This window comes from Oryza sativa, chromosome 4 (genome assembly GCF_034140825.1).
Source record: "Oryza sativa Japonica Group chromosome 4, ASM3414082v1".
Lineage (NCBI taxonomy): Eukaryota > Viridiplantae > Streptophyta > Magnoliopsida > Poales > Poaceae > Oryza > Oryza sativa.
In genome coordinates, this window is record NC_089038.1 from 5,850,665 (window position 1) to 5,877,117 (window position 26,453).

The 26,453-nt window shown below is 49.0% G+C and overlaps 2 protein-coding genes across 2 annotated transcripts in view; one reads left to right on the top strand and one right to left on the bottom strand.

Annotated features, from left to right (window-relative positions):
- Positions 1-24,253, top strand: part of LOC4335110 (probable amidase At4g34880) — a 43,848-nt gene extending 19,595 nt beyond the window's left edge. Inside the window, exons 3-5 of the mRNA XM_015779230.3 lie at positions 20,695-20,937; positions 23,463-23,664; positions 23,897-24,253. Coding sequence (XP_015634716.1) covers positions 20,695-20,937; positions 23,463-23,664; positions 23,897-24,253 — 802 coding nt within the window. The remainder of the gene's footprint in view (positions 1-20,694; positions 20,938-23,462; positions 23,665-23,896) is intronic.
- LOC112938789 (uncharacterized) lies at positions 771-20,284 on the bottom strand. Its single transcript, XM_066309394.1, has 9 exons — positions 19,859-20,284; positions 3,564-4,638; positions 3,004-3,148; positions 2,535-2,901; positions 2,042-2,455; positions 1,664-1,962; positions 1,299-1,560; positions 957-1,212; positions 771-865 (listed from the first exon to the last, which is right to left on the bottom strand). The coding sequence occupies exons 1-9, from the start codon at positions 20,282-20,284 to the stop codon at positions 771-773; spliced, it is 3,339 nt and encodes a 1,112-aa protein (XP_066165491.1).
- Positions 24,254-26,453: the final 2,200 nt, after the last annotated feature.

The following is a 26,453-nucleotide window of genomic DNA, read 5'->3' on the forward strand; positions in this document are numbered from 1 at the left end:
GCGCGGCCGAGCCGGCCCAATCGGCCCAGCCGACGCCGCCCGCTCTTCTCTCCTGTGGAGACCGACAGGTGGGCCCCACCTGTCGGGAGCTCCTTCATCCTCCGGGAGTTTTTTTTGTTTTTAGATTTTTTTTTTTAATATTTACAGAAATATTATAGCGCCGAAAAAATTTGCAAAACTAGACCCTGCCGCCCTTCGCAAGGGCGGCAAGCCGACGTGGCACACGGCGCCGTGTGCGTCTTGACGGCGCGCACGGGCCGCGGGGAGCCGAGGGCTTGCCGCCCTCTGCAAGGGCGGCAGCTTCCTCTCTGCACAACGGCTGGAAAGGACTCCTGTTTTTGGAAAACGTAACAGCGAAGTGTAGGAATGCGAGTCCCGAATATAAACAACAACATATTCAGTTTACAACCATATAGTACAAGAATGTAAAGAAAAATAAAGAGATGTCTGCTCTACTGGCCGTGACTCGCGCCGCGACCCCGCTTGGTCCTCCGGGCCTGTGCTCGCACGTGGTCCTGGGAGTACGTGAAGCGATCCGGTGGGACAGCACGGGTAGCGCGAGGGTCTGGGAGTGGGGTGGAGGGCGACTGCTCCTGCGTGTGCACCGGCGGTGCGCCTCCAAGCTGTGAGGGACCGATAATGTCCGGGAAGTCGAAGTCACTAATGTCGAAGTGCGTGGCGGAAGCCCACCCGTGCTCGGACGAAGTCCCGGTAGGACCCTGCCAAGACGTGCCGGGCGGCTGTGACGAAGTCCCGGCGTCCTGCCAGAACTACGCAGACAGCGAGGCCGACACACCTGCCTGTGACGATGACCCCGCAGCCTGCCAGGAGTGGGCGCCCGGCGTCGTCCCAGGCTGAGCGAAGCCTACACATCGACGACGCGACACTTGTAAGCTTACACATAAATTGAGTATCAATTGATTGATGATGTACAAATAGACCTTGAATATACGTACCTCCGAAGGGAGGGGGTGTCGGCGTAGGAACGTGCGCAGCTGGACGAGGAGCAGTCGGTCGGGGACGCACCTGTGGTGCTGCGTCTGCCTGAGCAACGTCGGCAGCACGACAGGTCAGCGCACGGAGAACCGAGCGCATCGAGTCCCGTATCCGCGTGTACGTCGACAGGTGCTCGTCTGCCCCCACCTCAATCCCCGCGCCTAACCGTTGGATCGCCGTTGTAGCATCAACGACGACCCTGTTGCACTCAACGGCCTGCACGGTTAATTACAACGTAAATATTCGTAGCCTTTGTCCAACAGAAAGGATGATGAGACGATGGTGCGATGCAAGGTACTCACCGCACGAGCGAAGTCCTGGTCGCGGTGCCTGGCGTAGAGGTCTCTGGCGCTCGCGGCGTGGGCCTGTTGCTCCGTCGGAGCGTAGGTGACTCTAGTACGGGTGCGTGGCTGATACCAACGTAGGTACGCCTCATACCCCTCCTCCGTGTGTGGCTCTCCCGCGTGGTCCACGACCTCCTCGGTAGCAAGCAACCAGTCGTCGAGAAAAGGCCCCAACTTGGCAGGCCAGTGACCAGCTGAGTGCTGACCCTTGCGCGAGTACCTGCAAATTAATGTATTGTATTAGGGCAAACGACAAACAAAGCAAATTATTATGGACAGCCCGATGTTAATGCAACATATTAAATCGTAGTAAAACGGCTTACCGGTGAACGGCAGCCGTGACGCCCGCCGGAAACGGGACTGGAAAGGACTGACGGAAGCCGAACTGCCGCATCACGCGGTAAGGTGCGTGCGGCTCGACACAGATGTCGAACACCATCGGAACCGTAGTCATCCAGTACGCCTGGTCCCTCGTGCAGAGTGTGGACAGGCCTAGCGGCGCCCGACTGTGGGTAAGCAAGGCACTGTAGGGCTCCCACACTACGTCCGTCGGCAGAAGGCGGTCGAACTCCATCACAAACTCCGCGTACGACCGCCTAACCTGCACGTGAGCCCATCGGCGCTGCAATACAATAAGGTCAGTGTGACGTAGGATGAAGTTAACAATAGTAGGACAACATTACCAAATACTAGCGACGTACCTGACGCCGGCACCACAGAGTACCCATCGTTGGGTAGTCGACCGCCGGTCTGTTCTCGTACAGCGACGCGTCGTAAGGGTGGTGCTCCACAAGGGGGCGGCCGATCGCAATCCTCTCAGCCGCCCAAAGAGAAATGAAGAGAGGGCACCCACCGAAGATCGCGCCAGGGTCCGTCCTGGTACAAGCCTCGCAGAGGCCACGGTACTGAGCCGCCAGCAACGCGGAGCCCCAACTCCACTGAGGCACCTCACCGACCGCGGCGTCGGCGATGCTCCTGGCGTAGTGCACGAGACCCCGGTCGACCGAGTGTCCGTGACTACCACAGAACATCACCCACCCAAAAAGCCACAACAAGTACGCCTCCAAACAACGGCTGAAGGAGTACTCGTCGGCCTCCTCCGGTAGCTGGTCAACCTGCAAGCGTTGGATGAAATGTTAGGCACTTTACAAGTTACGTACATAATACACGTCAGTTTAGGTAGAAAGAACTTACAGTGAACTGAAGCAGCCACCTCTTCGTAGGCCCGGTGTTGCGGTGCTGCTGCAACGGCTCGAGCGGTAGACCTGGTAGGCGCTGCACGGGTGCGAAACGTGCCGTCAGCTCGTCCTTCCAGTCGACACCCATGTCAACTGGCCCGACAGCGTCTCCCGCGAGCGGTAGCCCCAACAAGTAAGAGACATCCTGCAGGGTAGGGGCTACCTCACCGCACGGCAGGTGAAAAGTGTGCGTCTCCGGCCTCCACCGGTCGACCAACGCTGCTAGGAGGGACCTGTCCGGGTCCCAACGTCTCGTCACGTCATCGTCGCCGGTCGCGGCCTCAACTAGCCGAGCCAACGGTAAGAGACCGGCCTCACGCAACCTGCGAAAGCGAAATAATACCAGACGTTAAAATGAACACATTGCTAAGCCCCCTCCACCGTAGTAAGGTAAGCCCGGTGTCGTGAACACAGTAAAACCATACCTCTCGACGAAGGAGTCGTGAACCAAAAGTCGCTCACGTGACGACCGTGGACGGAACGTCCCAAGCTGAGCCCCCTCCACCGCAGTAAGGTACGACCGGTGGCGCTGATCTATCGCCGGATCCAACAACTCAGGATGTGCCATCTCTGCAAGTAACGTGTTACATGTTAGGGTAAATAAGAAGGTAATAATATAATTGTAAAAACAAGTTATCTGAAACGGAAGAATACTTATAGAGACATGCAAGAGTGCAGATTATTGAGAACATAACTTTCGTTACACAAAGGCACGTAACGAGAATGAAATAACATAAAACAAAATTACAAGCCGTAAAACATAAAGACATTACATGCGGAAGTCTAACAAGTGGTTCGCAACACAACACAATGCGAACATATCGATAAGTTCGAACGAAATTACAAGCAAAGCCTTTTGCCAACATACAACACACGAACTACACCACGTAACCGGTCGTTCCACGAGAACGTCTAGGACGGGGTCGCCTTGAAGTAGTGCCTTCACCCGTAGGGCGAGCTCCATCTGCTGCTGATCCTGATAGACCTGCCTCCGCCGCACTTGGTTTTTCCTTGTCTTTAGGACAATACTTGTAGGTGTGGCCACGTTCATCGCATTTGCTGCACCGCTTCACCCTGCCTGCCTCCGACTCATCCATATCGTTGCGGATGCGCCGAGTCTTCCTCCGTCCCGCCTTGTCTCGGAGTTTCGTTGGGTCAGGAATATAGATTATCAGATCGTTAATATTTGTGAACTCCCCAGCTACACCGAAGCCAAAAATCTCGCCACTCCATGTGTGATATATTGCTTGCTTGGAGAAGTATTGTGACACATATACTGCATCTTGGATGCCACACTCAGATGCCGCGGAAATGACATGGGTGCATGGCCTGTGGAGCAGCGTCGGCTTTCTACAGGAGCAGTGACATGTGCCGTCGTCTTTGAGAACGCACTCCTGCTTTACTCTCTTGCGGTAGATACCCCTGCCTGCCTTGTCTTGGCAGAGTACCTCAAACCTGTGTTGTTGGGTACCTTGCACTAGAGCTCGATGTTTCATGGCCTTTGCACGCCACTCCGCTAGTTTTTTCTCCATGAAAGTTCCAAATAAAATGTTGTTGTTCGGCATAGAGGGAAAAACTGCTTGGAACCGCTCCCTGAAATACTTGCATGTCCCATGTAAAATGAACTCCACTATACCAACTAGTGGGAGTCCACGGACACCGCGCATCACCCAGTTGTAAACTTCCGCCAAATTTGTTGTCATTATACCATATCTAGCACCACCTGTGTCATAAGTCTTAGCCCATTTCTCTTTTGGCTCATTCTCAATCCACTGAGAAAATTTTCGAATTTGCTCCCCAGTTCTTCTAACCAATGTTACACTGTCTGTTGGGAGAGCTCCGAGTGCTTGAGGAGGGTCAGGTACAGCGGCCGCTGGTCTTGTTGCACGCTGGTCACTACATTTGCCTGTCAACTCATCTAATCTCTTCCAAAGCTCATTGAATTTTTTCTCCTGGTTCTGATTGCATAGCCTCTTGAACATGTTCATCAACTCCTTGTTCTTAAATTGCTTGAAGAAATTAGCTCCCATGTCGCCATGCCCCGAAGTATCACCATGATACTGCAAAGGGGGAAATCGTGACAAGACCCTCCACATAACCCTCCCCTAACCATCCACACCACGCTAAGGTTTCACCCCCACCCCTCAAAAGGCAGTGGGCGGTCCCCTCTTGCGCCGCGGTGAATCCGGCAGCTGGACAACCGGACACCCCGGCCGACCCAACTCCATCACGCCCACCCTCGCCACCGGTGCCTAGGAAAGGGTCGAGCTATACTTCAGATCAAGCAGTTACCCACTCCCGCTTGTGGTAAGCACGGTAAGTCTCCCAGGGTTTCCCGTGAACCGGTCCTTAACTGCCATGGGTGCGACCAGCAAAACCATGCACCCACAGCCCACCATTCAGTGTATTTTAATTAACTCACACCATTGCGGTGGCACCAATCCAAAGCTATGCTCATAGTCAAAGTCTATGTAATAATGTGATCCCCATGTGTGTGCTAGTTGAACTAAGCATGGCTAAGCATTTCCTAAACCAACATCTAGTCATTTTGATACCCAGGTTATCAATGGCATATGGTAAACAATAAATGGCTGAGTAGTAGGACCCATCCCACATGATATTGTAAAAGAATGCAACATTTAATAGAAATGCGGGATATTTGTAAATTGGGTACAATATGGTCAAACGTATTGCATGACTTGCCTTGCTCTCGCACTGATGAGACCTCAGCAACGTCTTCGAGAAACTGCGGATCGACGAAACGGCCGAAATCTACGCGACAAACAAAGCACACAAGCAAAACATGCTATAAGACTACTGAAACAGGAAACAAAACCATTTTTAATGGATTCTTTGCATTTTTCTTGATTTACTGAGACTTGAATGGACTTAAACGGAGCTCGGATGAATTAGTTATGAATTTTAGAAGATAAACTGTGTTTTTACTAATAAAGAAAAGTCCTTAATTAATTTATTGCGCAATAAGTCCCAGGGCTGACGTCAGCGGAAGGGGGGCGGCGCCGACATGCGGGCCCCTCTGGTCAGCGGCTCCAAAGGGAGGGAGGTGGCGACTGGCAGGTGGGCCCCACCAGGCGGTGGCTCAAGGGGGAGGCGAGGGAGGCGCCGGCATGTGGGCCCCACGGGCAGCGGCTCAAGGGGGAGGGAGTGGGCGGCGGCATGCTCGGCACGGCTCAAGCCGGCCGGCCATGGCGAGGCGACGACGGCGCACGACCGCCGGCGGTGCGGGGAGACGGCGGCGGACGGCGCGAAAGGCGGCGGCGGACGGCCGGAGCGGCGGCACGGCCAAAAGCGGCGGCGCACGCGTGAAGGGGAGAAAAGGGAGGGGGAGGGAGGTATCGGCCGGGCTCAGCTCGGCCTCAAGACCGAGCGGGGCGAGGCGGCGGCGAGGCACGACCACCGACGGCGGGGACCGGCGGCGCGGGAAGCGGCGGCGGCGGCCGAAAGGTGGCGGCGCATGGCCGAAGCGCGGCGATGCACGTGCGGAGGGCGGCGGCATGCACGGGAGAGAGATTAAAGAAAGAAGGAGAGAGAGGTAGTCCTCACCGGCGATGTGGGGGAATCGGGGTCCGGCGGCGGCGGACGGAAAACGAGCGGCGGCCGAGGTGCGGGCGGGCTCGGTGAGCGCGACGGCGGCGATGGTGCGGCGCGGCGGCGGCTCTAGCGGCGGCGGCTCGCGGCCGAAGGCGGCGGCAAGCGGCGGAGCTCGGGTGTGACGGCGCGGGCGCGGTAGGGGGCACGGGAGGAGACGGCAAGTGGGGGAAACGAGAGAGGGAGCTCGGGAGAGCGATGTATAGGTGCGGGAGGGGGCGGACGTGGCCGGGGAGGTGGCCGATTTGGCCGGCGACGTGGGGAGGAGAGAGAGAAAGTGGGGGATTCAAATCCCCCACCACTTGCGGGCGCGCGCGCGCGGGAGATGTGGAGGGAGAGGGCGGCGACGTGGGCGCGAGGTGCGGGCGCGGAGTGGAGGCGCGACGTGGAGCGGAGAAGGCGGCGGCGATTGCCGGCGGAGGCGGGCGGCTGGAGGAAGGGGACGGCCTGACAGGTGGGCCCCACCTGTCAGCGTCCCGGAGAGAGGGGAAGGGGAACGGGCCGGCCCAAACGAAGGAGGCCGAGCGCGGGAGGGAGTGGGCCGACGGCCCAACAAAGAAAAAAGGAGGGAAAAGAAAAGAAAAAGAGAAAAAAGATTTTTCCAGGGATTAAAATTGCACTTTGGTGATTTTTAATTGGTAAAAATTATTTCCAAGGCTCTGAAAATTCCACTAAAAATCCTGTTAATATATTGTGACATGTGGAACCCAAGAAAAATCCCACAATGCCAATTCCAATTATTATTTGCATTTATTAATTAGGGAATTAGCTCTAGGTTAATTAAGATAATTTCTTCGGACGATTTATTTAGCCAAATTTTTTTTTAAAGCAAGCAAAAGGGGAAACTTCCGGGCGTGACAAACCTACCCCCCTTAAACGGAATCTCGACCCCGAGATTCGGAAGAGCTGGCGAAGAGGTGCGGGTGGGTGGCCTTCAACTCATCTTCTCTTTCCCAAGTGGCCTCTTCCTCTGAGTGGTGGCTCCACTGAACCTTGCAGAATCTTATTACTTTGTTTCTGGTCCTTCTCTCGCTGGTTTCGAGGATACGAGTCGGCTTCTCCACATATGTCAGATCTTCCTGAATTTCGATGTGATCCGGACTTGCCTGTTCCTCAGGAACTCTCAAACATTTCTTCAACTGAGAGACGTGGAACACATTATGGATGCCAAGCATGTTGGAGGGAAGCTCAAGCTGGTAAGCAACTTCACCTCTACGTTCCAAGATCCTGTATGGTCCCACAAAGCGTGGTGCCAACTTTCCTTTGGTTTGGAAGCGATGTACTCCCCTGAGCGGAGTGACACGGAGATACACATAATCCCCTGTTTCGAAAGCGAGCTCCCTTCGTCGGTTGTCTGCATAGCTTTTCTGCCGAGATTGCACGATTCTCAATCTTTCCCTGACAGCTCTGACTTTCTCTTCTGCCTCATTTAAAACTTCTGTACCAAACAACTGGCGTTCCCCTGTCTGATCCCAGAAGAGCGGGGTACGACACCTCCGTCCATACAGTGCTTCAAACGGTGCCATCTGCAGACTAGCTTGGTAGCTGTTGTTGTACGAGAACTCAGCATACGGCAAGCTTTTGTCCCATGCCCCACCAAAGTCAAGCGCACAGGCTCTCAACATATCCTCTAGTATTTGATTGACTCGCTCGGTCTGGCCATCTGTTTGTGGATGGTAAGCGGTGCTGAAATTCAACCGGGTTCCCAATTCTTCTTGTAATTTCTGCCAGAACTTTGAAGTAAATTGGCTTCCTCGATCAGACACGATCTTCTTAGGTACACCATGTAAACACATAATTCTTGCCAGATAGAGTTCTGCTAATTTCTTCCCTGAGTAGGTAGTGTGCACCGGAATGAAGTGAGCCACTTTGGTGAGTCGGTCAACGACTACCCAAATAGAATCATGCCCCGATGATGTCCTGGGCAAACCGGTGATGAAATCCATTCCGATTTCTTCCCACTTCCATTCTGGAATCTGAAGTGGCTGTAGCAAACCTGCTGGCCTTTGGTGTTCTGCCTTTACTCGTTGACAGACGTCACAGAGTGCTACGAATTCAGCTATTTCCCTTCTCATGCTGATCCACCAAAACTTCTCTTTGAGGTCTTGGTACATCTTAGTACTACCGGGATGAATGGAATACTGAGTTTGATGAGCCTCGGTTAGTATCAGGTCTTTTAATTCCTTGTTTTCGGGTACACACAATCTTTCTCCCATCCAGATTGTTCCTTGTTCATCCTCAACAAAACCTCGGGCTTTTCCAACTCTCATGTTCTTTTTGAGCTCTGCTATTTCAGGATCACTTGCTTGAGCTATGCGAACCTGCTCCACCAGTGTGGGCTGTGCCTCTAGGGCAGCCACGAATCCGTGCTCAACTATACCAAGGTTCAGATGTTCCAAATCGCGTTGAACCTCACAACATAGTTGCTCTACCCATGCAACATTGCAGTAGCTCTTCCTGCTCAAGGCATCTGCAACCACATTAGCCTTGCCGGGATGATAATGTATTCCCATATCATAATCCTTGATCAGCTCCAACCATCTTCGCTGTCTGAGATTCAAATCAGGTTGAGTAAAGATGTACTTTAGACTTTTGTGATCTGTATATACCTCACAACGGTTACCGATGAGATAGTGCCGCCAAATCTTTAAAGCATGAACGACTGCGGCCAATTCCAGATCGTGCGTCGGGTAGTTGCCTTCATGAGGACGCAACTGCCGTGAAGCATAAGAAACCACTTTGCCATCCTGCATCAACACACATCCTAGCCCCTGGCGAGATGCATCACAATAGACCTGAAAATCTTTCGTCTGATCAGGCAGGATTAAGACTGGTGCAGACACCAACCGTCGTTTGAGTTCTTCAAAACTCCGATTGCATTCAGCAGACCAGATAAACTTTTCTTCCTTCTTCAATAGCTGTGTCATTGGCTTAGCAATTTTAGAGAAGTTCTCAATGAACCGGCGGTAATAACCCGCAAGTCCTAAGAAACTCCGAACCTGAGTGACTGTCCTTGGTGGGGTCCACTTGGTAACTGACTCCACATTTGCTGGATCCACAGCTACTCCTTGAGCATTCACGATGTGACCGAGAAACTGAACTTCCTTAAGCCAGAAGTCGCACTTGCTGAACTTGGCATATAGCTGGTGCTCTTTTAACTTTTCAAGTACCAGCCGAAGATGCTGCTCATGTTCTTCCTCGGACTTGGAGTAGATAAGTATGTCATCGATGAAAACCACGACAAACTTGTCTAGAAATTCCATAAACACCTTGTTCATCAAATTCATGAAGAAGGCAGGTGCATTAGTAAGTCCGAAAGACATAACTGTGCATTCGAACAACCCGTACCGAGTGATGAATGCTGTCTTTGGAATATCCTCTTCGCGGATCCTCAACTGGTGATAGCCTGATCGCAGGTCTATCTTAGAGAACACAGTAGCTCCTTTCAACTGATCAAACAGGTCATCAATCCTTGGCAAAGGATACTTGTTCTTGATGGTGACCTCATTGAGTGCGCGGTAGTCAACGCACATCCTCTTGGTTTTGTCTTTCTTCTCCACAAAGATAACCGGAGCACCCCAAGGCGACGTGCTCGGGCGGATGTATCCCTTCTGTAACTGTTCATCAACTTGCTTCTTGACTTCCGCCAACTCGTTGGCTCCCATTCTGTAAGGCCTCTTGTGGATCGGTGCAGTTCCAGGTACCAAGTCAATCCGGAACTCGATATCCCTTTTTGGTGGCATTGTTGTCAGATCATCCGGAAAAACCTCTGGATACTCTCTGACTATGGGAATATCCTCCAGCTTCTTAGTGGTTTTCTCCACTGCTACCTCTTGTTCTTCACCAGCAGCCTGGTTTAAACTGATCCCTGGCTTCCGCGGCACTGGAGACTGGAAGGTTACCACCTCTCCTTTTGCATTGGTCAACTTGATGGTGCGGCTGGCGCAATCAATCACTCCTCTGTGCCTTGTCAACCAATCCATTCCAAGTATGACATCTAGGTCCTTGGATTCGAGAAGAATGAGGTTGGCTGGAAAAATCAACCCTTGGATTTCAACTGTCACAGATGGGCAGTAGTGAGTTGTGGTCATGCCACCTCCAGGAGTATGAACTCGCATTGGTATCTTAAGCTTCACTAAAGATAACCCATGTGCACCAGCAAAACGCTTGGAAATGAAGGAATGGGTTGCACCAGAATCAAACAATATTACTGCCGGTGTCGAGTTGACGGGAAATGTGCCCAATATAACCTCTGGTGCTGACCGCGCCTCCTCTGCAGATGCATGATTAACACGGGCCTGAACGAACTTGGGTCCAGTACGTCTTGGCTTCGGGCACTTTCCAACCGTGTGTCCGGGTTTGTTACAATTGAAGCAGAGTTCGGGTTTTTCTCCCAACCTCTTGGGCTGTTCTGGCAGAGCTGGCCGAACTGATTGAGCTGGAATCTTTAGTGAACTCGGAGTAGGGTTGAGACTGTGCTGCTCACTGTTGTTGTGACTGCCACTATGGTGGTTCTTGTTGAAGCTACCCGGGTGGTAGGGACGGTGCGGTCGGATAACCATGGTGGAAGGTCCACCGTGATGTCCCATTGTGAAACGAGGCTTCTGACTCTTCCCCTAGGGAGTCCTGAACTGAGCTGCCTTCCTCTTACAGTTTATTTTGTTACAGTGCTCCTCCTGACGGATAGCCTTATCCACCAGCTTCTCAAAGTCCTCATAATCTCTAGAGATCAACTGGTTAGTCAATTCATCATCAAGACCAGACAGAAACTTCTCCTGCTTCTCGGCATCGGTACGCACGTCCTCAGGGGCGTAGCGCGCGAGGCGGTTGAACTCATGCAAATACTCTATAACTGTTCTGGTTCCTTGTTGCAGAGAACGGAACTCTCTCTTCTTTTGTGCCACAATTCCCTCGGGAACCTGTGCTTTATTGAAACTATGACGAAACTCTGTCCAAGTAACCTCTGCCCCAGTTGGACGGGTCACCATGTAGTTGTCCCACCAAACAGAAGCGGGGCCTTGCAGCTGGTGTGTAGCAAAAGCAACCTTCTCCTGCTCGTTGCATTGCAAAAGATTCAGCTTCTTCTCAATGGCATGAAGCCAGTCGTGGGCTTCGATTGGGTTGGTGGTGCTTGAGAAGGTGGGCGGCTTGACACGAAGAAATTCTAACAGTTTGGACTGAGGAGGTGGAGGACCAAACTGCAGGTTCTGCTGTTGCTGCTGTGCTTGCTGCTGCACCTACTGCATCACCTGATGGTACTGTTGCTGCATCTGTTGCATCATCATTGTCATCATCTGAGTCTGATTGTCCAACACCTGAGCAATTGTTGGGTTCTCGGGCGGTGGGGACGGACTGTTGTCAGATGCACCGTTGGCACGTGCTCCATTGATCGGCTCTTCGCTGCCACTAGCGTTGTTCGAGTCGCGTGAACCATTCCTTGTCTCCATCTGAAGGGGATAGGTAGAAATATGAGAAAAGAAAGAAAAACAGGGGGCTCAGAAACTAATCTTGCTTATGAATTTAAGTGCAATTATCTTAATCTTGATTAAAACACTGAAAAAGAGGCACGCAACTCCTAATTGAGGCAGTCATACCACTGACACATGATATCGACCGCCGACTAACCCACAAGCAACAAACCTAAACACGAAAACTAGCAAGCAAACAGACTAAGAAGGCGATAAAGCTAAGGGCGGCGACTCTGAAGCTTGAGGCGGCGCTTGCAAACGAGGGATAGGACTGACATCTAAAGTAGACAAGGGATAGGGACCAACTCATGCTCAAATCCAAATTAAACAAAGCAAAAGAAGACTCAAATAAATAACCGAGCATGATGATTTTTATGCATAGAACATTTTTCATGAACTCAAATAAAGATACTAATGCAACTAAACAATAAATCAATACATAGACTAGTTGCATGGAAAATGATGCGCATAACATTGCCCCCATCGAATATAGACACGACCTAATGCATAACCCCCAATAAATTCCCGACTGACTGTCGAATAAACTCCAACTAAAATTTTTCTAAAGCCCTAGGCTGAGCTCATTTTTAAAAAAAAAAATCCGATCCGAATGAACGACCAAGATTTTTCCCGCAAACCAAAGAGGCGAAACTCCAAATTTTCCCGAAACAATTCCAGGTGCAAAAAGGCATATGCAGATGAAAAAGGGGTTCAGAGGGCTCTTAGGGTTTCCAGTTGGCTTGTCCTACGGTCAAGGTCGGCTCTGATACCAACTTGTCACGCCCAGAAATTCTCAAACCAGAATTTCTAAGCTGAATGTGCATTAAATCCCTGTCCAGGACCAGCCAGGGTACACAAACGACAATTGTTGACATACAGATCCACGTCTTACAAAAATAGAAAAGATTACAAATGCAGCGGAAAAGATAAAAGCGAGCTAAACCGGGAAGCTTGACTTCAGCAGCGGGCGACTCCACTCCACAGGCAATCCTTGACGGTAGCGACGAAACCAACTTTGACAAAACAGCTCCAACTAGGAAGATCTTCAGCTCTGGTGTGGGGGAAAAGAGAGCAAGACTGAGTACTACCCACTGTACTCAGCAAGTCATACCGGAAGAGGAGGTATGATGCAGGATATAACCAAAGGGTGCTAGAGGTTCTTTTGCATAAAGCTAGCATTTAAAAGCAGTAGTTGAAAGCAGTAAAACAGCTGTAGTAATTAATCAATATTAACCAATCACTGTCCAACGCTACACCACGTTGCAACAGGCCCAACCAACCACCTGAACTACACCAGTTCATTAAGCTAAACTAAGGGTGAGACTAATCACGGTGAATCTGGTTGATCGCCCATAACCGCGGGCACGGCTATTCGAATAGTTTTACTCTGGCCAGAGGTGTACAACTGTACCCACAAGACACGATTCCACACATGTCGCCATGCCCCGAAGTATCACCATGATACTGCAAAGGGGGAAATCGTGACAAGACCCTCCACATAACCCTCCCCTAACCATCCACACCACGCTAAGGTTTCACCCCCACCCCTCAAAAGGCAGTGGGCGGTCCCCTCTTGCGCCGCGGTGAATCCGGCAGCTGGACAACCGGACACCCCGGCCGACCCAACTCCATCACGCCCACCCTCGCCACCGGTGCCTAGGAAAGGGTCGAGCTATACTTCAGATCAAGCAGTTACCCACTCCCGCTTGTGGTAAGCACGGTAAGTCTCCCAGGGTTTCCCGTGAACCGGTCCTTAACTGCCATAGGTGCGACCAGCAAAACCATGCACCCACAGCCCACCATTCAGTGTATTTTAATTAACTCACACCATTGCGGTGGCACCAATCCAAAGCTATGCTCATAGTCAAAGTCTATGTAATAATGTGATCCCCATGTGTGTGCTAGTTGAACTAAGCATGGCTAAGCATTTCCTAAACCAACATCTAGTCATTTTGATACCCAGGTTATCAATGGCATATGGTAAACAATAAATGGCTGAGTAGTAGGACCCATCCCACATGATATTGTAAAAGAATGCAACATTTAATAGAAATGCGGGATATTTGTAAATTGGGTACAATATGGTCAAACGTATTGCATGACTTGCCTTGCTCTCGCACTGATGAGACCTCAGCAACGTCTTCGAGAAACTGCGGATCGACGAAACGGCCGAAATCTACGCGACAAACAAAGCACACAAGCAAAACATGCTATAAGACTACTGAAACAGGAAACAAAACCATTTTTAATGGATTCTTTGCATTTTTCTTGATTTACTGAGACTTGAATGGACTTAAACGGAGCTCGGATGAATTAGTTATGAATTTTAGAAGATAAACTGTGTTTTTACTAATAAAGAAAAGTCCTTAATTAATTTATTGCGCAATAAGTCCCAGGGCTGACGTCAGCGGAAGGGGGGCGGCGCCGACATGCGGGCCCCTCTGGTCAGCGGCTCCAAAGGGAGGGAGGTGGCGACTGGCAGGTGGGCCCCACCAGGCGGTGGCTCAAGGGGGAGGCGAGGGAGGCGCCGGCATGTGGGCCCCACGGGCAGCGGCTCAAGGGGGAGGGAGTGGGCGGCGGCATGCTCGGCACGGCTCAAGCCGGCCGGCCATGGCGAGGCGACGACGGCGCACGACCGCCGGCGGTGCGGGGAGACGGCGGCGGACGGCGCGAAAGGCGGCGGCGGACGGCCGGAGCGGCGGCACGGCCAAAAGCGGCGGCGCACGCGTGAAGGGGAGAAAAGGGAGGGGGAGGGAGGTATCGGCCGGGCTCAGCTCGGCCTCAAGACCGAGCGGGGCGAGGCGGCGGCGAGGCACGACCACCGACGGCGGGGACCGGCGGCGCGGGAAGCGGCGGCGGCGGCCGAAAGGTGGCGGCGCATGGCCGAAGCGCGGCGATGCACGTGCGGAGGGCGGCGGCATGCACGGGAGAGAGATTAAAGAAAGAAGGAGAGAGAGGTAGTCCTCACCGGCGATGTGGGGGAATCGGGGTCCGGCGGCGGCGGACGGAAAACGAGCGGCGGCCGAGGTGCGGGCGGGCTCGGTGAGCGCGACGGCGGCGATGGTGCGGCGCGGCGGCGGCTCTAGCGGCGGCGGCTCGCGGCCGAAGGCGGCGGCAAGCGGCGGAGCTCGGGTGTGACGGCGCGGGCGCGGTAGGGGGCACGGGAGGAGACGGCAAGTGGGGGAAACGAGAGAGGGAGCTCGGGAGAGCGATGTATAGGTGCGGGAGGGGGCGGACGTGGCCGGGGAGGTGGCCGATTTGGCCGGCGACGTGGGGAGGAGAGAGAGAAAGTGGGGGATTCAAATCCCCCACCACTTGCGGGCGCGCGCGCGCGGGAGATGTGGAGGGAGAGGGCGGCGACGTGGGCGCGAGGTGCGGGCGCGGAGTGGAGGCGCGACGTGGAGCGGAGAAGGCGGCGGCGATTGCCGGCGGAGGCGGGCGGCTGGAGGAAGGGGACGGCCTGACAGGTGGGCCCCACCTGTCAGCGTCCCGGAGAGAGGGGAAGGGGAACGGGCCGGCCCAAACGAAGGAGGCCGAGCGCGGGAGGGAGTGGGCCGACGGCCCAACAAAGAAAAAAGGAGGGAAAAGAAAAGAAAAAGAGAAAAAAGATTTTTCCAGGGATTAAAATTGCACTTTGGTGATTTTTAATTGGTAAAAATTATTTCCAAGGCTCTGAAAATTCCACTAAAAATCCTGTTAATATATTGTGACATGTGGAACCCAAGAAAAATCCCACAATGCCAATTCCAATTATTATTTGCATTTATTAATTAGGGAATTAGCTCTAGGTTAATTAAGATAATTTCTTCGGACGATTTATTTAGCCAAATTTTTTTTTAAAGCAAGCAAAAGGGGAAACTTCCGGGCGTGACATTATTCCTTTTAGAGAATGATTTTTATTTCGAGATGAATTTATTAGGACGTGACACATGTATGGGGAGTTTCCGGCAGTTACAACTAGTTCTAGAATCATAAGCACCCCTAAATAGTCTAGTTTTTTCATTCAGATTTTAAAAAGCTATGGTTATAGAACCCGGAAAATAAACTACAATCCAAAAGCTAGGGTTTTCAGTTTCTCTAAATTCTCTAAATTCTCAAAAACTGACTACCAATCTTGCTAGAATTTTAAAATTCCCAAACAGGGCCAAACAACCAATTACAATTTAATATGCATAATATTTTTCACCTTTTTTACCATTTATGAAAATAGAGTATACTTTTACAGGTGTTTATTTAATGGTCCACCTATAAAAATGGAACCTAATGTATTTGGAAAATCATTTTTTATAGTAAGATCTATAGATATATGTATCTAAAAATAATTGATTATTGTTTGTAGTGTTAATTTACTGTCAGTATCTTTTCACTTTGCCAATAGTTACACCATTAAAATTTAACCCATGGTAGCGATAGCAAAACTACCGAGTACACCCTCCATCCACAAACAAATACAAATAATCCAAGTATTTATAAATTAACAACAAGTATAAGCATAATAACATTTTAGAGTACTACTTATTTAAAAAAAACTCGACCGCCGGGTAAATAGCCACCCACACGGCATTTTATTAAGAAAAAGAAGTCTCACCCAAACCGGCGGACAAAAGCCACCCCAAGACCAGCGTGTTCCTTTTTTAAAAAAAGTTCTAAAATTCGCTCCCGTAAGAAGTCAAACCTTAGAACTAGAGATGCTACTTGAGCACTGTAACCGCTAGGCTATAGTGTAACAGTCGGTCTCCAGAATGCTAGGCTATAATGTAACCGTCTATCCTCTAGAACCGCGTCGCGCAGTTCGTCCAACGAACGAGCCCACTTACGCTTTAGTTCTCTCTTCGTGTTAAAGGTTTAACCCAAAAGTGATATGATTGTAAGGACATGTATTTATAAGTTAGTTCCGCTCTGGCTCGACTAAAAAGTTGATACTATTCAATGTGCGCACAATAATCATGATCACACAGGCTACATCTCAATTGGATTAGGATGTTACGTATATGCATACAGCAGTTTAATTAATCAACTCTCATTAAATTCATCCTCATCTTATCCCCAACCACCTTTTAACCCCCAACCATTCCTCATCTAATGAGAAGCACCCAAATCCTTTAGGACAATTGCGTTCATGCCCTTACTTTCAATAGCAATTATGATTTTACCCCTATTTTTTAGGGTTTGCGATTTTACCCTAGTTCTTTTGAAAATACAGCAACATGTTACCCCTGATTTGGATGGTCAGTTTGACGGTGTTAAATCAGTGATGAAAAGATATATTTACCATTGTTTGTTATTGCATATTTGCCCTACTTCTATGCATTGAAATGTGTATTTATCCCTGTTTTGGACTGATATTTATCGAACTTCTAGCAAGCTTGATGATATGACAAAATAGCATAAGTATTCATGCAAAAGAGGCACAGAAACCACAGAGTAGAAGCAACGTTGGGAATTAATGTTTTGAGCAAGGTCAGTAAGAGAGCCGGCTGCCGGCTCTAAAAAAATTAAATTGCCGTGTCATCTATAGTAAATGCAGCTAATATCTACAATAACAATACTATAACAAAATATTTTACTATCCTTGTGAGGTCCACTATTTTGTCCTCGTTCTCCTTCTTCCTCCTACCCCTCCCATCTTGTTTCTTCTCTTCCCATCTTTTCTTTACCATTCCGTCGATGACTCCTGTGAAGATGATGTGGGCTTGAGCAGGTGGATGACGACGGCCATCCGGTGCACGCAGGTGATGGCGGTAGTCCAGCAGATACATGTGAGTGTGGTGGCTAGGCTAGATGACGATGGCCATGGCGGATGTGCGCCGGAAGCGGGATGGCGATGGCCGAGCGGGACGAACGCCGAAGCGGACGACAATGGCCGGACTTTAATTTGCGGCTAACACGGTATACGTCAGCGGTCGGGCAGGACAAAGACGGCAGTCATGTAGCGAACGACGGCGGCCATGCGACAAATGGCGGCGACCGCGATGAAGGAGGCGACGGACGCGGGAAACGGCGGCGGGCGAGCCGGGCGACGGCGGCAGTCCGACGGACGCAGCAGATGGCGGCGACCGAGCCGAACGACGGCGGCCACGCGGTTGACGTTGCAGACGGCGGCGACCGAGCAGGACGGCTGGCTGTGTGGCGGACGCGGTTACGGCGTCGACCGAGAGGGACGAATGCGGCGCGTCGGCGGAAGTGAGGAGACGGCGGCGGCTGGGTCAACAAGGTCCGCGGTCGCGGTAGAGGAGGAGCGCTGCTTTCCCATCTACGGTGTGCTGGCGCGCTGCTTTTCCATGATTCCATCTACTGGCGGGCCCCACAATCTTGGACTGCGTGTGCAGCTGGGCGACAAAATAGTCGCCCCGCTCCTTCTCTCTCATTTCTCCTCTCTCCTCCACGTCATCCCAAAATTATATGTGGAGCTGGTATCGCCCACTATTGTACCCGCTCTCATCAAGAAGCCGCCGAAGCCTCCTGCTGTTGTTGAGCACTAGCAGCGCCGGCCTGCTTGCCTTGCATCGGCTCGCCACGCGGAGCCGCCGAAGCCTCCTGCAGTCCTGCCTTGCCATTGGCTGCTCCTGCGTGCCCGCTCGCTCGCCTCGCCTTGCAATTGGCTTGCTGCGCCGCCTCTTCACCCTGCAGGTTGCAGCCGGCTGCTCCCGCCGCCACTGGCTCGCCAAGCAGACTTGCCCCACCGCCGCCCGTTTTGCCTTGCTGCACCTGCCGGCTTGCTAGAGCCTTCGCTGCTTGTTGTTTCTCCTCGCTAGGATTCGGGGATAGGGAACGGATAGGGAATTGTAGAGCTTTAGGTTAGTTCATACCTTCAAGGGTAAAGCGGTAATCTGGTACTCCCTCCGTTTCTAAATATTCAACACCGTTAACTTTTTAAAATTATATGTATACATAAAAGTATTTTAACAATGAATCAAATGATAAGAAAAGAATTAATAATTACTTAATTTTTTTTAATAAGACGAATGGTTAAACATATTTAAAAAAAGAGTAAATTATATTGGTGGTACACAAACTTGTTAGATATGTGCAATTTAGTACATAAACTTGTAAAATGCTCGTTTCAGTACACAAACTTGTCTAGTTCATGTGAATGAGGACCAAAATAACTTGGCAATGTTAATTTTATGAAGCTGATGTTAACTACGATGTGACGTGCATACGTGTAGTGAATGTGCATAAGATATTCAATATTTATAAATTTAGTCTCTACTTTATTTTCATCCTAGAATGATGAATTTTATATATTTCTAACTTTTATATCATTGCTCGGTTTTTTTAATCTTTTTCTACTATCATTGTATCTCATTCTATTTTTTAGTGAAGAGGTGTATGTCTAATAGCAACCTTCCCAAATTTATCCCCTAAATCAATAAGATTAGCCATGTAGTATCTTCTTGCCTTCCTCCGCACGCACCAGACAAGTTCATGCACCAAAACGAGCATTTTACAAGTTCGTGTACTAGATTGCACCCGCCTAACAAGTTCGTGTACCGGCGATGTAATCTACTCTTAAAAAAATCAACGGTGTCAAATATTTATAAGCAGAGCGAGTATATCAAAAATCATTTGTTTTCTTTTTATTTTCAATTCTTTAACTCGCAATTGTGGGACCCATATAACTGTCGTCCATTATAGGGGCAAACGGCGATTTCATTTTCAAAAACATGGTGAAATCGTAAACTCTAAAAAATGAGGGTAAAATCACAATTACAATTGAAAATAGGGGCGAAGTGACTAAAACTAATTGAAACTGTGACAAACAACAGTAACGTGATAAATTCGTGTGGACAAATTCGTACTTCCTCCGTTTCAGGTTATAAGATGTTTTGACTTTGGTCAAAGTCAGACTGTTTCAAATTTAACCAAGTTTATAAAAAATAGTAATATTTTCGACCCAACATAAATTTATTATAAAAATATATTTAAGGAAAAAGTATGAATTACCCCCTAAACTATTGCGGTCGTCCGAATTACCCCCTGAATCACAAAACCGGATATTCTTCACCCCTAACTATGCAAACCGGACGAATTACCCCCCTCGACCCAATCTGCGGTGGTTTTGGTCTACGTGGCGTACGCATGGTAGTCTAGTCAGCAATTTATTTATTTAAAAAATGTGGGACCCACATGTCATTCTCCTATTCCACTATTCCCTCTCTTTCTCTCTCTTCTCTCTCACTCTTCCTCTCTCTTATCTCACTCTCTGTCTCATGCGCACAGCGGCAGGCGGGGGGCAGCGAGCAGCGGCGGCGGTGGAGGAGGCGAGCGGCGGTGGGAGCTCACACTGCTCGAGCGAGGCGAGGCGGCGACGGAGGAGGAGGCGAGCGGCGGGGGATGAGGCGGCGAGCGGCGGCGGGGTGCGGCGGGAGCTCGCGCTGCTCGAGCGAGGCGAGGCGGCGGCGGAGGAGGAGGCGAGCGGCGGGGGATGAGGCAGCAAGCGTCGGCGGATGAGGCTGCGAGCAATGGCGTGGTGCGGCGGAGGAGGCGAGGCGAGGCGGCGGCGGCAGCAGAGGAGGAGACCCCGCGGCCACCGATCCGGCGGAGGCGGGCATTCGCCTCGCACCAACACCTCCACGCTCCACTTCCGCCTCGCCCACCGCGAGCACTTCGCGCTCAACGTTGCCATCCGCCGCCCGCCCCCGTGCACGCCTGCAAACAGAGAGAGATTGAGAGAAAGAGGGGAGGAGAGAGAGAGAGATTGAGAGGATAGTGGGGAAGAGAGAGAGGTGGGAGAGTATGAAAGACAGGCCCCACCATTTTTTAATTAAAAAAACGCTAACTGGGATGCCACGTAGACCAAAACCACCGCGGATTAGGTCGAGGGGGGTAGTTCGTCCGGTTTGTATAGTTGAGGGGTGAAGAATGTCCGGTTTTGTAGTTCAGTGGGATAATTCGGACGACCGCGATAGTTCGGGGGGTAATTCATACTTTTTCCTATATTTAATTATGAATTTAATAAAACTAATTTTGTAATGCAAATATTACTATATTTATTAAACTTAAAGCCGTTTGACTTTCTAATATAACATTATGCAGGCCAATATGCCGTACAGTGTCGGATGCTGTCCATGTACTGGATAACATTGTTGGGTATGATGCACTTGATGCTGAAGCCACTGGAGCATCATCCAAGTATATCCCACCTGGTGGATATGGACACTTCTTAAGGATGGATGGATTGAAGGGCAAGAGGATTGGTATTCCCAATGGCTTTTTCACTAAAGAAAAATATGGGAAGAAACAATTGATGGTATACCAAAAACATGTTGCATTAATGAGGTAAGCAAAGCGCGGCTAAAAAATGCATCCTAGCATACATGCAGTCAGTCTGCATAATTTACGAACAAAAGAGTCGTTGCAATATATTGATGATATTATCTTCCATGGTGTTCGAATGTATAATCAAATGTAATAGTTAATATTGTTTATTCATGGCCTAAAAATGAAAAGAAGCAGAGTCAGTCAATTATGTTATAATCAGTTAATGATCAATCTCTCGTTCACCTTTCTGGATAAGTAGGCAAATATGCATGTGGCATATGACTTTTTCCCCCATGCGCTGGTGGATCTAATTAACCATAAGTTTTTATAGAAAATGGAACAAATCATGGTCTTTGCTTCCAAGAAACTACAGCTACTTGCTACAACCAAAGTTCGCTCGATAGAGAGCAACTAAAATATTCCAGAAAATGGGAGTCAAAAGACTAGCAACTCCAACATATAAGAAGAAATACGTTTATATTTGTACATTTTCATTCGAAGTTGGCAAATATTTGTATAACTATGGAGTCCAAGTTTCGACATGCAAAATATATTAGTTTTTTTTTGTTTTCGTCACACCTTTTTACTTGTGCCTAGAACCGAATTCAGTACGTTATCCTGAAAAGTATTTACATATAAGATTTAGATGAAGATTTATGAAAAGCTATATCATAAAATGGATACTCCTGCTAGAATAAGTTTCTTGGTCTTCAAGTCAATACCCATGAGACAATTCCTACACATATGAGAAATACTATTTGAAGGTTTTCGGCTAAAAAGATATCTGTAAAGAAATTTAATAAATGATGAATAGTCTTATTTTCATAAAAAGCATCATCTCTTGCTACAATTCCAATTTATTCTCTGTAAAATATCTTTGGTTAAAATTTGTTCTTAAAACATATACCACATAAAAATCTTTATTTTAAGATGCATTTAGTTTCCAAAAAACTTATTCATGTCTATGTGTCCATTGTTGATTAATGCTAAATACATATAACGGATTGACCATTTTGATGAATTCCATCTAAAATGCCTTTTTCTTTTACTTGAAGTACTGCCAAGGCTTTGCCTCGTAGTGTGAATTTTATAAAAAAGAACTCAAAATATTTACAAGTTACAAGTTACAGAAGGAGAAGGAAAATGATTACACAGTTTGTAACCAATCAAAAACTATCTGCTTTAAGGGCCCCTTTGAATCGCAGGGTAGAAAAAACGGAGGAATAGGAAAAACACAGGATTCTGACAGGAATTGAAGTGTAAAACAGAGGATTACAAAACACAGGAAAAACACAGGAATGGTCGTTTGATTGGAGCGCAGAAAAAACGCAGGAATCGGATGAGAGAGATAGAGTCAGAGGAAATGTTCCAAGAGGTTAGACCTCTTGCTAACTTTCCTCCAAAATATGTATAGGATTACCCATTCAATAGGAATTTTAAAGGATTGGATAGGATTCAATCCTTTGTTTCAAAGGCCTTCATAGAATTTTTTTCCATAGGATTGAAATCCTCCAAAATTCCTATATTTTCCCTATAAATCAAAGGGACCCTAAAGGATCCTTCATTCTACACATGCAGAAGAACATCTGATTTGAACAAGGCCCTCCAGGAATTGAAGGAGGGAAGTTCATTCTGTTTTTAAAATGCCGTTTTTATCATTCAAATGAATATGAGCAACTGGAGCAACTAAATTATACCAATTAATTAAGTTTTGATCTATCAACACTCTTCGAAAGAAAACATAAAGTGAAATAGAACTAATAACAGTTATAATTGACACTACGAGAATGGGTCTTTACTGCCGGTTCGTACCCCCTTTATTACTGGTTATAGCAACCGAGACAAAGAAACCGAGACTAAAGATCTCAATCTTTAGTACCATTTGAAGGAACCGGTACTATAGATATATACTAAAGAAAAAAATATGAGGGATTGTGGGGATTCAAACTCAAGATGTCTCACCTCAGCCCTCACGTGCGTTACCATTCTACCTACTACACACATCTGATTTAGATAGAGATGCTTTTGCTTTCTTTTTGAACTAAACATGAAGACATCTTTAATACCGTTTGGTAACACCAACCGATGTTATCAACCGGTACTAAAGATGCATTTTTAGTACATCTAATATATTTGTGTTTTGGGGACTAGGATAAAAGATGAGCTCTCTAGTAGTGTGAAACATTTTTTCTTCAAATAATATATAAAAAGATGGGTATCTATCATTTAAGAAAGAATTCCCTAAACATTTATCCACCCAAAATCTTAATCTTACTTATTTTTGCTCTGTAGAGTTTAGTAAGCGTAGGCCTAATCTAAAGGCAAGACAGTGCGGGTCAAACATTATAGTTACGTTCGTACAGTATATAATTGGTTCATTACAGTAGTCATAGTCTTGAAAACTTAGTGGTAAACAATTATAAAAATTGTTCCACATCATGTCAATTTTTTTTAGCAAAACGACTAAACTAGCGCTGAACAATTAAAATGCTGGCTAAAACAGCTGAATTTGCATTTATTTATTAACTCATATTTTCATCAAGGGAACATGGAGCCATGGTGATAGAGAATATCGGCACCACAGAAAATCAGACTGAAGTAAAGAATCATCTTTTCGAAATTGATCTTGTCGCTATGAAAGCAGAGTTCAAGTTAAGCTTAAATGCTTATTTGTCAGACTTGCTGTACTCCCCAGTTCGTTCTCTTGCAGATGTCATAGCATTCAACAATGCACATCCTGTGGAGGTAAGTGTAAAATTTGCTTTGAATAAGTAATCTTTCATCACAAGTTCTCATGCCTTAAAAAAATCATGAAATTTACTTTCTTTTTTTTATGTATTTCATTTATATGTTCTGAAAAAATATATTATTTTTGTATAGATAAACTGGAAATTAGTTTTGTGCACACTGCAATGTTTATGTAATTGCCAAAAGAAGCTCATGCAAGAACTTATTGTCGTATCACACTTCGTTGCAGGAGAGGCTTAAAGATTTTGGACAGAGCTTTCTTACTGATTCCCAAAAAACCAATGGCATTGGACCCAGGGAGAAAACTGTACTCAAGATACTCAAAGAGATATCTACTGATGTGTTGGAGAAACTGATGAAGAAGCACCAGTTGGATGCGATTGTCACACCCAACTCTGACGCCTCCACCATTTTCGCCATCGGCGGCATGCCGGCGATCGCTGTACCAGCTGGGTATGACAATCAGGGAGTGCCATTTGCTATCTGCTTCGGTGGATTGAAGGGCTACGAGCCGAGGCTTATCGAAATGGCCTATGCTTTTGAGCAAGCTACCAAAGTTCGAAGGATGCCACGTTACAAGCACTAGTGTATGGGCATTGGATTTCGATCATGCCAAAAATAAGTTGATGGAACTATTTTGCCATTTGGTTTGTTACTTTGAGTAGTAACAATAAGATTGTATGTGCACTTGATTTATTGACAAAATTTTGAAAAGCAAACCAATCTAAAACCCAAACACTTCTAAAACTTTTGGCAGATTGAAACTACTAACTTTAACGGCATTTTCGTAATGCACAAATCTTGCATCCACATAATTTTGATGAGGTTAATTTACAATGGCAACTATCAAAAAGACCCTAAATAACCAGCAATTATTTATTAGAATAGTACACTCCGGTACATACAATTGCTGAAAGCAGCACGCCTGTACAAGGGATTCAGATCAGGTGCAGTTGCTATATTGACTGCAACTTTAGCTGTCATGTCATCCACCACGTACAAAATGAATCTAACGGCCAACCGTTAAGGCAACCTGCCAAAGTTACAGTCGATAGGATTGGGTTACAGACTGTACCCCAATCCTATCGACTGTAACTTTGACAGTCACGTGATCCATAGCGTCCAAATTGAATCCAACGGTGTTCACTGATAAGAGGTTCGTCATGGCTCCACTTGAGCATTAAGGGGTTGATCTGGCCAGCGGTAGCGTCGGCGGACGGCGGTCGGGGAAAGGCTGGTGAACTAAAAAATGAGTTGCCCAGCTCTTGAGGATCCCGTGCATGGTGAAATGAAAGAGGTATGTAGGCCCCGTTTGGTAGGGCTCCAAACTCCAACTCCCAGCTCCAAACTCCTACTCCAGTTGGAGCTAGCTCCTATTGGAGTTACAGACCCATCAAAAGTGTTTGGCAAACTTTTAGCTCCAGATCTGAAAAAAAAAGAAAAAAAAAAGGAATCCCCGCCGCCAAGCGGCACGCCGCCGTCAGCCGGCCAGCCCCCGCGCCGCCGCCAGCCGGCCAGCCCCCGCGTCGCCGCCAAGCCCACGCGCTGCCGCTGAGCCCGCGCGCCGCCGGCCAGCCCCCGCGCCGCCGCCAGGTCGCGCGCTGCCGGCTAGCCCCTGCGCCGCCGCCCGCCGACCAGCCCCCGCGTCGCCGCCGAGCCCGCGCACCGTCGGCCAGCCCCCGCGCTGCCGACCTCGCACGCCTCCGCCAAGCCCGCGCGCCGCCGCTAGCCCGCACGCCGCCGCCGAGCCCGTGCTCCGCCGCCGCCAGCCTGCCCGCCGCCGGTTGCCGCCGAATCTTGCCGGAGAAGATGGGAGAGGAGAGAGAGGATGGGAGGAGGAGGAGGAGTTTAGGGGTAGTTCAATGGCATTTCTGTGTAAATACATCAAAATTTTAAAGGGTAGTGGGTCTTTTGGGGTGGAGTGGAGCTGTGGAGCAGCAAAAACCCAGCTCCACCCCCGTAGTACAAATTTGTGGAGCTGCTCTGCCAACTCCGCTCCAAAAAAACAAAGAATTTGTACCGTTTGGCACAGCTCCAGCTCTAGGTAAGTTGGAGTTGGGAGCTGGAGCTGTGCCAAACGGGGCCGTAATATATATGTTCCTTAATCCGGGCAGCACTGGGTTCTTACTACGGATCCATTAGTTCTCAATCGAGATACTAATGCATATGTGAGTATAGATGGCCACGAGGCCCGAGGCCCGAAGGCCCGGCCCACGGCACAGCTTTTTGGCCCCGCCCAAGCACGGCACGGCCCGACTTGTATTGGGCCCGTGCTGGCCCGGCCCGACCACCGGGCCGTGCCTGGGCCTCCCCACCGGCACGCTGGGCTGGCCCGGCACGATGGGCCGGCAGACCAGGCCCGGCACACAAAGTATAGGGACTGAAAATAGACATATAAATATCACTGTCCAAAGAATAGGGACCTTAAATTGACTTATTTTAGCTATTTATATACCACAGCCCAAAGAAGAGGGAGGTAAAATGGACTTTTTTTAGCTATATATATATCACAGCCCAACAGGAGGGAGGAAAATTAGACTTATTTTGAAAAAAAGCACAATGGCCCATCTTGCCTTCGGGCTAGCCCGGCACGGCCCGAGGAGTGTTGGGCCGTGCCTGGGCCGTGAGTGCAGCACGTGGGCTGGCACGGCACGGCCCGGTGCATCAGTCGGGCCGTGCTGGCCCGACAAGTCTCGGCCCAGGCACGGCCGGGCCTGGGCCGTGCCGGGCGAACCACATGGCCATCTATATCTGTGAGGTTTGAGATATTTAAATTTAATAAGCTG